Source organism: Telmatherina bonti, assembly GCF_933228915.1.
Source record: "Telmatherina bonti genome assembly, chromosome: 9".
Classification (NCBI taxonomy): domain Eukaryota; kingdom Metazoa; phylum Chordata; class Actinopteri; order Atheriniformes; family Telmatherinidae; genus Telmatherina; species Telmatherina bonti.
The window spans coordinates 29,701,782-29,715,193 of record NC_136627.1 but is presented as its reverse complement, the minus strand read 5'-3'; the positions used below and the strand labels follow the sequence as shown (position 1 = coordinate 29,715,193).

Here is a 13,412-nt window from a genome sequence, read left to right as displayed (position 1 = left end):
ACTGCAACATCACGGACCCTCCATAAACATGAAGCTCACCTTCAAAACTTCTTCTTACACCAATTTAATGTATTCTGAACAGCAAATATTTTATCATTTGCATAATGCTACATACATTTGGCCTTGTTTATTTCCTTTATTTTAGTAAGTTTTCTTCTAAATAGAAAATAAACAAATGCTTTTGTTTGGTTTTGAGCCTCTGGCACCCTTGTGTTGACCTGACTCTCAGCACCTGGGAGCGTGGCTCCTGCTATAGTGGTCAGTTGGGATTATATGATCAAAGAGTTGAGAGGATGTGCAGAAAGCCATGCTGATTTCTGGCCCGGTAGGATAAGAGGTTTTGATGGAGCCGAGGCAGTGTGATTGGGTGCGACAGCCTTTCCCCCATTGGAAAAACAAGACCTATTATCAGAGGCAATCAGTGCAGAGAGATATCAAGATAAGATTCTGCAAACAGTCCCATATCTTTACAGTCTGTGACAGAACTATGTCTGTCAAGATGACAACGTTTGTACCACACCTTGTAGAATCAGCTTGTAAGATCACCTTGGACGTGCTGTTCGTGCCATCCTGACCAGCACAACCACCCTGTCTGACTTGCAACAAATGTTGGTTGATGAATGAGATGCTATCCCACAGCATGGAGGGGCCAAGATGTGGGCAGCATGAAGATCGCCACATACTATGGACACCCCTGTTTGTTAAATGAATAAAATAGCAAAATAATTAATATATCTAAATTTTCAGAATTTTCATAATCATCCAATTCAATAAATGGCAACAAATAGTCAAAAGCAGAATATGTTGTTTTCTATTGGAAGAGATTTGTAAAGTTTTTCATGGACAAAATGCATCCAACAGTTTTATTTTCTTTACGAATAAGGAACCATGTAAAACTTTAATAAACAAGCTGCCAAACAGCATTGTTAAAGCAAAAAAAAAAAAAAAAAAGAAAAAAAAAAAAAGAAAATTTTTGACAAAAAACATATGTACTCATGTTTATGTTTAGAAGCCAAAGTTCACTCTCCAACCAGCAGGTGGCGACAGAGCACCATGGTGTTAGCTCTCTGTGTTACGTCCACTCCGTGTCAGAGGGTGGCAGCAGCTGCACGGTCACAACCAAAACACTCACTACACGAACACAAACGTTTCATAACATGTAAAAAGCGGCTATTTCTGTCTCTTATCCAAGTGCCTGTCTTCTAGCTTTAGAGCGATATGACCTGCGTACAGCAGATACTTTCCAATACTCCTCACATTAAAGCCGGAGGGCTTGTCGGAGCAGCTCTCACCTTCTGCAGGTGTTTTCACGCAGAATTAGTAAGAAATGCTGTGTTTTCTTCCTAGTACTACACACATAATGCGTTTGTTATACACTTACCTCACCAGTTTGTGTGCACCGTAACCTCACATCCCACCTGCTCACCTCGCAGGTAAGGCCTGAGTTCAGCGGACTTCCCATAATTCATCACAGCAAGTATGTGTGCGACCTTCCACCCAACCACAGGTTTCCAATGGGCAAGTTTCCACGGGTTTTACACTTTCTGCTTACAGACCAAGTCATCACCGAGAGACAGGTGAGTCACTTATTAATTATAGATTGTACTGATAACTATTGCAGCTAAAATTACAGCAAATGTATGAGATTGTTCTCACATAATCTTGGAAATGTGTGAATATTTCCATTAGTACTCCTGTAATTTTAGTGGTAAATGCACGTTTTCTAGTTGTTGTGAATTTCTTTCCTCACAGTAGGTGTGGTACCCTGAAATAGCCTCCAAAGATTTGCTGAGCTGCGTGCACACTGAGGAGTACCTGAGCAACTTCATAAATGGGAAGATAAATGAGCAGGAACAGAGAAGGACAGGCTTTCCCTGGAGCGAGGGCATAGTGAGACGCTGTCGATATGAAACAGGTAGGCGTGCATCGTGCAGGAAAGCTGACAGCTGCACACTGCTCTGCTGTCCTCTCTTGATGACAGGTGGGACTGTTCTCGCTGCTGAAGCAGCTCTGCAGAGGGGTCTTGCTTGCAGCACTGCAGGAGGAACTCATCATGCTTTTCCCAGCTACGGCTCAGGGTTTTGTCTGCTCAATGACTTGGCAGTTGCTGCCAAATACCTGATGGACAGCTCTTCGACCAAAAGGAAGGTTCTGATCGTCGACTTAGATGTGCATCAGGTGACATTTACCCGTCTGTATTGGTATTGTCTCAATTCCAGCGTTTGCTTTTGTTAATTCGATCAACTTAGACTTAACTTTCATGTCTTTGTGTCCCAACAGGGTGACGGCACTGCTTTCATATTTAAAGATGAGCCATCTGTGTTTACATTTTCGGTGCATTGTGGGAAAAACTTCCCCCTCCGCAAACAGCAGAGTGATCTGGATGTCAGTGTGGAGGATGGGCTAGAAGATAAGGAGTATCTTTCCACAGGTATGTTAATAAAGACCCTAATGAATGAATCAGTTTTTACATTACAGTAAAGCTTGAGTTCTTTATCAAACATCTGTTTAATTTAGCAGTATCTTAAGAGTCATAATATACTTCCCCACATTGATTGTGTTATCAAAAGTTGAAGCTCATCTCCCCTGCCTGCTGGAGACCTTTCGTCCAGATGTGGTCCTGTATGATGCAGGCGTTGATCCTCATTGGGATGATGAGCTAGGAAGACTCCATCTCACTGACCAAGGTGAGCTTCTCTTTTTCACAAATATGCAAATACATTTACAAACAAATCTTGTAAAGGCTGAAAATATCTTTTAGGACTCTACCAGAGAGATTTTTATGTAATGAAGACTGCAGTCAGCAGAGGTGTTCCTGTCGCTACTGTAATTGGTGGTGGATATTCAAGAGACATTGACAAACTGGCAATCAGACACTCCATTGTGCACAGAGCAGCAACTCAGGTAAAAAAAAAAATATTTAAATGATCCATTTCATCATTGAAATAAATGAAAGATAAACTACTTGCTGCATTTATAAACTTTGTGTTTCAGGTGTGGAGGGAGTGTGACATGTAAAACCTTCATGTTGTGGACCAGAAGACCCTCAGAGCACTTACAACCACTGATAGAAGAATTGCTAAAATCTGAAAATGGTTTTAGGAGTCACAATTATTTTATGTAACACAATGTATTATGTAGCTCTGACAGTATTTGCAAAGCAACATAATTCATTATTTCCAAATGTTTCCCCTGGACATCACTAAGGTGGATTTCAGCCAAAGCGGTGGAGTTGTAATTAAAGTGTGGCTATCTAATAACACACAATGTTTTCAATATGAAATGTTTACTTTTCATTTTTGCTGTCTTCTCAGAGGCTCAAACATCACTGGTTAGGTGTTTTACAATCGGACGTGGTCTGGCTTCTTTTATTTCAAGACAAATTAAGGGATTAAGAGTCTGGGGTTGACTCCGAGTATTCAGTTTGGATTTAGTTGTTTCCATGGGAACTCCATGAGAAAATGTGGGCCAAAGATGTGTAGATGCAAGTGAAAGAGGCCATCATTTGACTGAAGCCAAAGAATAAATAGAAAAGAAAAAACAAAGCTGTCGGAGTTGAAACTGCCAAATAAACAGTTTTGGCACATTTAGAGAGAGTGACAGAATGTACTCATCAAGTCAAAAAGGCCTGGAAAACAACTAAAGTGGGTGACAGCAGAGTTCTCTCTTTGGTGGAGAAAAATCTTTGCATAATCAAGCCAAGTCCAGAGTTCTCTAAAGAAGTTAAACTTGTCTTTGCCAGAGTGTTGAGAGAAGATATGCCAGATGGAAAGATGAAAAGTTTTCTTGGAGAAACAAAGTCCTTTAACACATATGGCCAAAATGAAGGAATTCAACTTAAGTGGGAAACCTTTCAGGAAGCCTGACCATTTCTGGAACAAGAGATTTTTGGATAGTTGAGACCAAGATTACCATAATAAAGAAAAGCTGCCAGTGTTATACGTCCATTGACACAACTGGGATTTGTTGAAAACCATTAGCTTGCAGCTTAGAAACTTCTCTGAAGTTTTTTCCTCATTTATTTGTTTTTTGTGAACAAAATAACTGCTAAAGCGCTTATCCCAGTTTATTCTTTTGACCCATCAATCTCCCCCCTGCTCTGCTGTTTTTAATAAGTTTAAGCGCGTTTTACTTGTGTTTCCACATATTATTGGTAATGTGAAAGACCTTGCATTCCCCATAGATGTTGGACTTCTGCCTTATGCTGTCAGTAGCAGCTTTGTCTCTTGTGTGGTTCTCAAAAATTCTGAGGAAATTTATTTAATCATATTAAATCCACTGCAAACAGAAATAGATTTTTTCCAGTCTGGATTTATTTTCCTACACACCACTTAAACAGCACTTTTACAGTGTTAATGGTTTTGCATTTATGTATTTTTCAACATTTGTGGTTGTATTACCTTTTTACACCACCTCTTCTATGTGGGGTGCCACAAGGTTTGATTCATGGGCCACTTTTCTTTTTCTTCATCCGCTTTCTTTTGGCTCTACTATGAGAAAATATTGAATTTCTTGTCATCGTTATGCACAAGGTGTATCTCAAATGTATGTACCCCAAAAACCTAATCCTACCAAATGCTAACTATAATGCCTCAATATTAACTGTGGATGTCAAAGAATTTCTTAACTCTTTACCAAAGAAAAACTGTTTTTGTTTTGTGTTTTGTTTTTAATCTAAGGGACTCATGTTTCTCCCATCTGACCTTAGTTGCCAACATTAAGAGTTCTGTAACTAACTCAAGGGTGCATGTGGACTGATTTTAAACTTGACAAGTTTACAATTGCAGCAGAAATTATTTCATTTATAGTTATTCTAGTTATGTGTTCTTACAATTTTGAGTTGATTTCCACTGTAGTGATGTACAACATAATTGTGTCAATACTAACCGATTTAACCGCATTTCTTGGCCTCAAACTGAAAAAGATTGGGTAAAAACAGAAATGTAAGAAGAAAAAAAAAGATTTAAATGAACCATCCCTCTGTAATGAAAGAAGCTTTTTAGTATATTTAAACTTCCTGTTTGGTGCTTGTGGTCATCGAGTTACCCGCCTTAAGAGGACTTTTTTTAAAAACTTTTCCCTTTGTATTTGAGACTGAAAGTTTTTCAACTAACTTGCACAAATTAATGGAGGCAAATATCAATAATTCCAACAAAAAACTTGTGAAAAAACATTTAATAAGACAAAGAACTTCAACTTCATGAGACATTTAGCTACCAGTATCACTTTAAAACAAACACACTTGGTCCACACAGTCATTATGTACTCTCCTTGGCACGATGGCAACGAATAAGTTATACATGTCCACTGTTGCCTGTCTAGCATCAAGCAGGGACGTCTGCAGTACAGAGCAATGTTTATTCACAGTATATGAGGCAATTAATTTGCTGAAACACATTTCTAGTATATTCAGCTTGCTTCAAGACATTACGCAACGGTTGCAAACGTCAACATCAAACACATGCACAAAGCAACATGTTCTTTGAAACATTTTTAGCCAAAAAAAAAAGCACAAATGTTTTGGAAGATACTTTGCACAACTTTGAGTTCTAAAAACAGTAAGATGAAATCAATTACATGAGCAGTTTATAGATCACTTCACAGAGAAGTCCTTCACCGATGCATGTTCAGCTTCTCTACAAAACATGAACTCAAAGCAGGCAGGCAAAAAGAACCTTTCCAGATGAATGAAGGTATTAAAACACATTACAGCAGACAGAAGCATCACTTTCATCTCACAAATTCTTCTTTGGCCTATATTTAAATCCCAAAGACAAAATCTGCATTTATTAGCATCTTTCTTTGTAGATAATCTTAGTAAAATAACTAAAAACATGAAGCAACAATAAAGCTCACTTCATTTGATATAAAAAATTTAAAAAAAAGGAACAAGAACTCACAAGTTGTTGACGATACTGCTTGTCATGTTTTTAAATAAAATAAATACTTGAAAATGTGGTCTAAAATACAGTTACACACAACCACTGTGCGAAGACAGAGCAAATGCATCTAAAACACTCAATCTGATCTACAGCTGGTTCACAGGCTGCTAGAAACAACATTATAAAATGAGAACATCTGTACTCACATTCCTCATAAAAAATACCATCATTAAGTGCCAGCTTTAGTGCTAAAATAACCAAACATGATCAATTAAAATCAAATTTTCCATACCTGAACTTTCTCTGCTACCACACACCAGTTGGCGTGATCAAAGTAGGTGTGTTTTACATGAAGCTCTTCAACATAATTCTCTATCAGCTCTGCCAATTCTCCCTTCCTGAAGACGTGATAGTACCTCAGACAGGAGCCCTCCACCTGCCCTTCACCCCCCAGAGGACTCTCTGTGCTTTCCTGCTGCTGCTCTCCCTGCGGCCCTCCATCGCTTTCATCTCCAGGCTGCTTCTCATGCTCCCTCTGCATAGAAATCAGATCTGGCAGAGCCAAAGAGCCACATTCCTGCGCTAAAGATACTGAGACATCCTGGTTTTCTGTGCAGTTGTGGTTAGTAGTGCTGTTGTCGCCTCCAGGATTCGTCTGTCCCTTGTGCAGGTCTGTGACCGAGTCAAACACATCCTCCTCTGATCCGATCACAGACGGAGGCGAAAAGAAGCTGGAGACCTGCTTAATAAGGCCTCGCCCTTTTCCGTGCCGGTTGGTCTTGTTTCCCTCATTTTCACCGGAGGGCGAAGATAAAGTGCTCAGGTCGCGGGAGGACGGCCAGGAGATGGCTAAGCTTCCAAAGTCAAACACAGAATCCAGAGACCTGGAGAAGAACCAGAGTCTCTGTGTCCTCTGCTGGGGCGCGGTGCTGGTCAAATCCTCCTCGTCGGCCACAGAAGATGTGCTTCTAACCTTCCTGTGCTTTTCAGTGTTGTCTATGGCTTTGCTCACGCTCTGTGCCGTGGCTCTCCTCCTGGGTTTGGCGCGCTCCCTGTTGCAGCCGGACGGTGAATGAGGGTTGGGGTTCCAGGGAACAAAGATGTCCTGCTTCTCAAATTTGCGGTGTTTCTGTTCCATGGCCCACACGTAGATCATGATGCGTCCGCCCACTCGCAGGGTGCGAGCCATCTCCTTTATTGCTCGAACGCGGCGCTCTTTGGTGGACAGATGATGAATGACTGAGTAAAACAGAAAGTTTTCTTAATCAAGTGGAATGAAGAGAGGGTATTTATTGTGTCGCATGGACGATGAAACCTGCTTTAGAGGATAAATTAATCGGTAGGTGACTGCTGCTCTCTTTGAGCCCTGGAGCATTAATTGCGCTTGTGTTGATGAATACATGAATTATTTCATGCTGTTGGCTCGGCAACACAAGATGTGTATTTGTAAACCGATGTTTCTCATTAAATTGTGACAAATTGCAGCTGCAGCTGTTGAGCTGAAGCATGTGTGTTGATGGATTTACTGACACGGAGTTATCAACAACATCCAAACCCATCTTTAAACAGCCGGTGTGTGAATGTGTCTCGAGTTACCTGCGATGGAGAGCACGGCGTCGAAGCAGCCATCTCTGTAAGGCAAATGCAGACCGTCACACATTTGGACCTCGTGTCCTTGGCTCCAAGCAAAGTCCACCAGGGGGCGACAGACATCGCAGCCCAGCTTGAACACTTCCTTGTTGATGTGGAGATACTTGCCATTGCCACAACCTGCCAAGGACAAAACAGTCAGCTATGATGAAAGACACCAGCCATGAAAAGATTTCAAAAAAGGAAAAAGAAAAACCTGCGATTATAAAAAGAAAAAACAACAAACAAAAGAAAAAGCACACCATGCTGACAGTCACATCTCTGGATTTTGAATAAAACGTTATGACTGAAGCTGGCACCCACCGATGTCTGCAACGATGCTCCCAGGCGGCAGGTCCAGCAGGAACTGTCGCACTTTTGGCCAGGCTTTATAGCGGCTGTCGTTGAAATATGGAGCAATCTTGTCATAGACACTGTGTACATGGTCTTTCTCAAGCTGGCTGGCAGCCTCCTCCATCATGTTCGTTCAGGCTGCCTCATGCAGCCTCACAGCATCGTGGCTGCAGGGACAAAATAAACTCTAATCCATCAAATACTAAGATCATTTAGATTGGAAATAAAAACATACTCTGACAAGCAACATGGGCCCCTGAAAGGGAACCGTGACGTGGTTCACTGTTATGCTTATTCAATTCCCCAAGGTCAATTGTCAACCATAACCCTTTATTTGGTCCTTTAAAATGTAACAAAACCTTTTCTCTGAGGATGGGGATGGTGAGGGGAGGGGGTAGGGCAGGTATTTACTATTTATTACCATGAGATATATCGAAATTATTACAATCTTCTGCTTCCTGGTATCTATTAGGATGGCACAAGACAATTATGCGATTGTGTTAAACAGGACTTTGAGCAAAGTTTTTACCATAAAATGATGCAAAATGTCTCAGAAACTGTATGTATCAAATATGATACATTTGGCTTTATAGGGTGAAACAGGTGACACACAAAAATAAGTCAGGTTGCAGGACCAAAAATGAATGAAATAACCAACTAACAGGCAGCTCTCATCTCACAAAGGATTTAGTAGGTACATTTCTTCAGCAGATGTATGTTTTTTTTTTTTTACAATAATCTCAAAGCAAAAGGTCAATAAAACAGTATAGCACCAGTTAGAAACAAGACCCAAAATAAATTACATCAATAATATTTGTGCAATGATTTTTTAACTACTTGTTTTCCACAGTGTAAGTGCATGTCTGCTGCTGGAGTTTACATGTAGCGATATTACCTTCTGTGTTGTTAAAAACGGGAGATTACAGTAGCAATATGGCTTTCAATATGTCTGAGGTGGACGTTCACCGAGCCTGGAAATTCAAGATTGATGCACTCTGACTGGCTGGCTGTTTACAAGACCATCTGACAGCATCTCCAACTGAAACAGTTTTAGATGAGGTTGTCGATATCACCATTGTGTCCTTTTTATTCAACTTGCATGTCCTCCAAACTCCCCCATTGAAATTTTCAAGGACTCTATGATCATAATCACATCTCCCACTGCAGCCAACAGAGTTTGTTAGGATGCAGCTCTCAGCTCCAGCAGAGCTCTGCTGCAGAGCCCTATAGCAATATGTGCAGAGAGTTTTCTGACTGCACAAAGGATCATTTGACTCAAGTTATCATGTGATGAAATAATTGTTCCGGCTGACATCACTCGTTGGCTTTAAAATAGACGTTTTAAAAGCAGCACTTGTAAGTAAAGATGAAGAAATAAATCTAGAAATATTCAGATGTCCAAGCATAACTTTTCCCAAAAATATTGACAGGATTAAAAAGTCATGACATGTTTCAACTGCAGCGTTTTGTCAGTTGGTAATAAGACTTTCTTCTTTTTATGGTTTTGTTTTTCCATAGACTGTATATAAAAGATGGACAGAGGCACGGTCACCAGTAGGTTTCTGAAGAGCTGAATTGAAGCTCATTGGGTGGTTCCCACCGTCGCCATTTTGGCAACGTTACAGGTGTTCTCCCAGAAAATATAAAAATGGGCAAAGAGGTAGAGCTGAGAGGTGGGCTGTGAGCGCGGGTGTGGATGACTGACGTACATTAAACTCTGATTTGCCTGTAGCTAAGAGCTAACCTAGCTAACCTGGAACTAATTTGAGCTAGCCAGCTAACACAGCTAAGTTGGCTAAAGCTAAGTCATACTGTTAGCTGGCTAAAAAACACGGTTGTGCTACACTTTGCCTTCAAGCAGAGGGATATTGGGTACATGTCAATCAAAAGGACATGCTCCTAGTTTTTCTAAATTAACCCTAGAAAAAAAAAACTGAATTACTAAAACTTTAAAAGTGTAAACATCAAACTAATCTTAAGCGGTTTGATTAGATTTATGAAAATATTTTATTCAATTTATTCTTTTGTAACTGTGCTGTCATATGGCACAAATATCCAACATGCTGCAGTTTCACCTCTAAGTGTCACAAAATATCACAAACCTAAAGACTTAATTCTAGGTTAAAAAATGACAACAGGAGTGTGCAGTAGTTATGAGCAAACTTGACTTTTTTATGCAGAATTTATGTAGACTATTTTGGCCATAATTTTTTTTAAAATTTATTTTAATCCCCTAAGGAAATTTACTCATTTTCAAAACCTAAAATGTTTACATACTCAGTTTTTTTATGATCCACATACTTATCTATTTATTCATCAATTAATTTATATTATTTGTTTAAACAAATATTCAAAAAGTATATTTTTTAAATTGAACAAAGTACTTTTTAGAGTGTATTTCAACCATCTTTAGAAGCCATTTTTAGAATACTTGATAAATTATGAGTTGCATTAAATTAACATTTTCTGCTTTAAGGACATGGTCCTTTAAACAGAAAGATGTTATTTTTCTAAGAAGCTTTTTTTTTAAAAAATTACTCCGATTTGGCAAAAATGGTAAATATGACCAATCCTTTTTTAAAAGTGGTTGCCGTCTTATTAAATGGTTCCATCTTTTATTTTCTCCAGCATGATAGATTATGATACAAAAAAAACATTTCGAATGGATGTTTTATTTTATATGCAAACACCCGTCATTTAATCTCATATTGACAACAATATTTTTTTTTGGCTCAAAATATTAACTTAGAAACCAATGATGTGGATACGTCCACAAATAGTGTCCCTCGTATTATGACAAATATTTTCTATTCTCAGTTGTATGAAGAAGATAGGCAGATCAGTTATTCCTGTGATTGATATGTAATGGATGACAGCCGTTATTGCTAACACAGCAGGCATCATATGTCATCACCGACATACAGCTGCTGCACGTGATTTTGCACAATCAGTCCCGTATACTAAATGTAAAAACTAAAAATGTCAGCAGCAGCAAGATTAGAAATGCTCTAGGCTCATATTTATCTCAAATTGTAGTTCATACCTTCAAGATGGACAATCTCAAGAGGACTAGTTCTATTTCAGTTGTATCAGTAAAGAAATAATTCACATGAATTAATCCAAAACACCGCCTTGCGACCTAATGAACCATCTCATCTCACGGTGCACTTTGCTAATGAGGTTAACCAGATGGAAATATGACAGACGTTTTATCATCACCACTCCATAAAGATATTAGGCTTATTTGCTCTTGAATTCTGAGATGCTCATTGTGCAGACAGTTAATATTACTGCAGAGGGAGATATTGATCACAAAGGCTGACTTTAGCTTCATGAAATGCTAATATTTATTTCTATAAACTGTTTTCTAAACCATACACTGAAAGTATGTTTACAGGATTCTTGATGCACCGCTCTGTCCATAAATGTAGGTTATGCAGCATCCCTCTCTCAGTCCTATTTCTGGACCACCATCATCTGCATCGTTCCAGCCAAGTGGAAGAAAATAGCCCTTATGTAAGGCTGTAATCTCACCTCTTTCACAGCATTGTCTGTATTCAATTCAAGTTTTCCCCTCTGCTCACTAGACTATGGCAGTCCTCAGCTGACATTATGTAACCAGCAGCTGGGGAGCCTAGAGCAAAATTGGAACTGAAATTAAATCAGAGGTAATACCTGGTACACTGTTGTTCAAGCGATGAGCTATTCAGCTGATAAAGTTACTATCTGTCATTGCTTTGCTCTTTGGATTCATTTTGCTTTGCTGACAAATTGTCCTTGAGTATTATTCATACATGATTTAGTTGCAATTAATTATCTCACAATATTTGCTTTTTACCCTACTATGTTGAAACCATGCTGACATCACAGGCTTCAGCTCTACTTTAATGTATAAAATAATGTTAAGAACAGCTTTACGGAACCACTGAGCAGGTTTACCCATCACCTCTTCTCCCAGTTAATCAACATGTGGTGAGAAATGTCCGGTTTTGGTTTGCTGGGGGAAACAAAAGGAATCTTTAGTTGCAATATGCAGAAAATAATATCACATGCAATGACAGCAGCACAATCCTTGCTAGTCAGTCATCAGCACCTGAAGTAAAAACTAGTTACACAATTAGATGCTAATTTAAGGTGGACTGGGTTGGGTGCCAGACATGAATACTGACAACCACTTCATGTCTCACCAAAGTTTCCAACCAGTATGGATGGAAACCATTATCTCAGCTTATATGTCTTTTTAAACTCATTCTAAACAAAAAATATAATTCATACACAGTGATAATTGCAACTATGAAATCAAAATGTGCTGATCTTGTCCAGAACATCTCTTTCATCACATGAACGCGCTTACCGTGAACGTCCAAAACGCCGTGTGATTATCCGCCCCAGTCCTCCGGGTTAAGTTAAAGTTCCCTCTCTGCAGACGCCGCGGATCTACATGACCTGTTCTGAAGAGCAGAGACAGCCGGTGGACACGGAGGCTCCGAGAAGGACACACTCAGCGACATTATGAGGACGAATTAAGTGAATCTAAAGAGAGACCTCCTGCTTGTGTGTGTCTGTGTGTGTCCGCCTGAAGCATACTAACCGCAACACGGCATCACGTCCATGGCATGTTTAGCTCAGCTGTCAAGTTCACACACGTGTATAAAAACACTTCCGGTCGTACGTTTCAGAACAAAGGCTGATTAACTCATGGAGGTGTTGATGAGAGGAGTGCACAACATATCCTTGCTTTTCTAACATTAAATATCATTTCGAGTTTCAATACAATACAACTTCTTTAAATAAAATAAAACCTTATTCATGACCAAAAAATCCTCACAAACATTTTTATTAATAATTGAAAGTAACCTATTTTCAAATGTATTCTAAATGTAAATGAACATTTTATGGTAGAAGAAGAAGAAGAAATTTTATTTATATAGCACCTTTCACAGAAATAAAATCACAAAGTGCTTCACAGAGTGCAAAGGGGAACAGCAACAACACAAAAATAAACAAATGTACATTTGAAAAATCTGTATCTGTAGAAGACAGTCAACTAAAAGCTTGTCTAAATAAATACGTCTTCAGCTGCTTTTTGAAAGAATCAACAGTTTCAATCTCACGGAGGGAAAAAGGCAGGGCATTCCACAGTTTTGGAGCAACTGCCTGAAAGGACAAATCACCTCTGGTTTTAAAGCGGGTCTTTGGGACCATGAGGAGGTTTTGGCCCGAGGACCGAAGGGACCGACTGGAGCTGTAGGGTTGCAGCAACTCAGAGATGTACGAGGGGGCCTGGCCATGCAAAGCTCTGAACGTCAAGACCAAAATTTTAAAATCAATTCGGAATTGATTTTAAAATTGGTAATAATAATAATAATAATAATAATAATAATAATAATAATAATAATAATAATAATAATAATAATAATAATAATAATGAATTTTAATTTTAAAAAATTATGTTTGTAACAAATTATACTTTATTCATTTCTGAAAAAAAACACAAGCTCAATTTAAAAAAATTACATCTACTGTATAAGTAGCAGTATAATTTAT

At 39.0% G+C, this 13,412-nt stretch overlaps 2 protein-coding genes across 3 annotated transcripts; one reads left to right on the top strand and one right to left on the bottom strand.

Annotated features, from left to right (window-relative positions):
• Positions 1-1,188: 1,188 nt before the first annotated feature.
• Positions 1,189-4,285, top strand: hdac12 (histone deacetylase 12). 2 transcript variants are annotated; one of them, XM_079246535.1, is made up of 8 exons: positions 1,189-1,320; positions 1,434-1,577; positions 1,756-1,915; positions 1,982-2,178; positions 2,281-2,431; positions 2,571-2,687; positions 2,762-2,904; positions 2,995-4,285. In XM_079246535.1, exons 1-8 carry the CDS (start codon positions 1,219-1,221, stop codon positions 3,016-3,018), a joined length of 1,038 nt encoding a protein of 345 aa, XP_079102661.1. In that variant the 5' UTR covers positions 1,189-1,218; the 3' UTR covers positions 3,019-4,285. The 2 variants fall into 2 exon arrangements, with proteins under 2 accessions (XP_079102661.1, XP_079102660.1); XM_079246534.1 differs by having other exon boundaries at positions 1,756-2,178.
• Positions 4,286-6,159: 1,874 nt separating this feature from the next.
• On the bottom strand, positions 6,160-8,016 carry trmt9b (tRNA methyltransferase 9B; the record flags this gene model as incomplete). Its single annotated transcript, XM_079246187.1, has 3 exons — positions 7,836-8,016; positions 7,479-7,652; positions 6,160-7,121 (listed from the first exon to the last, which is right to left on the bottom strand). The coding sequence occupies exons 1-3, from the start codon at positions 7,990-7,992 to the stop codon at positions 6,160-6,162; spliced, it is 1,293 nt and encodes a 430-aa protein (XP_079102313.1). The 5' UTR covers positions 7,993-8,016.
• Positions 8,017-13,412: the final 5,396 nt, after the last annotated feature.

Excerpts from the sequence above, each read along its gene's own strand:
- hdac12 (XM_079246534.1), top strand. The coding sequence starts at position 1,219 with ATGACCTGCGTACAGCAGATACTTTCCAATACTCCTCACATTAAAGCC. Across the intron at positions 2,179-2,280 it reads TCGACTTAGATGTGCATCAG|GGTGACGGCACTGCTTTCAT; the intron begins GTGACATTTACC and ends GTGTCCCAACAG. Across the intron at positions 2,432-2,570 it reads TAAGGAGTATCTTTCCACAG|TTGAAGCTCATCTCCCCTGC; the intron begins GTATGTTAATAA and ends TGTTATCAAAAG.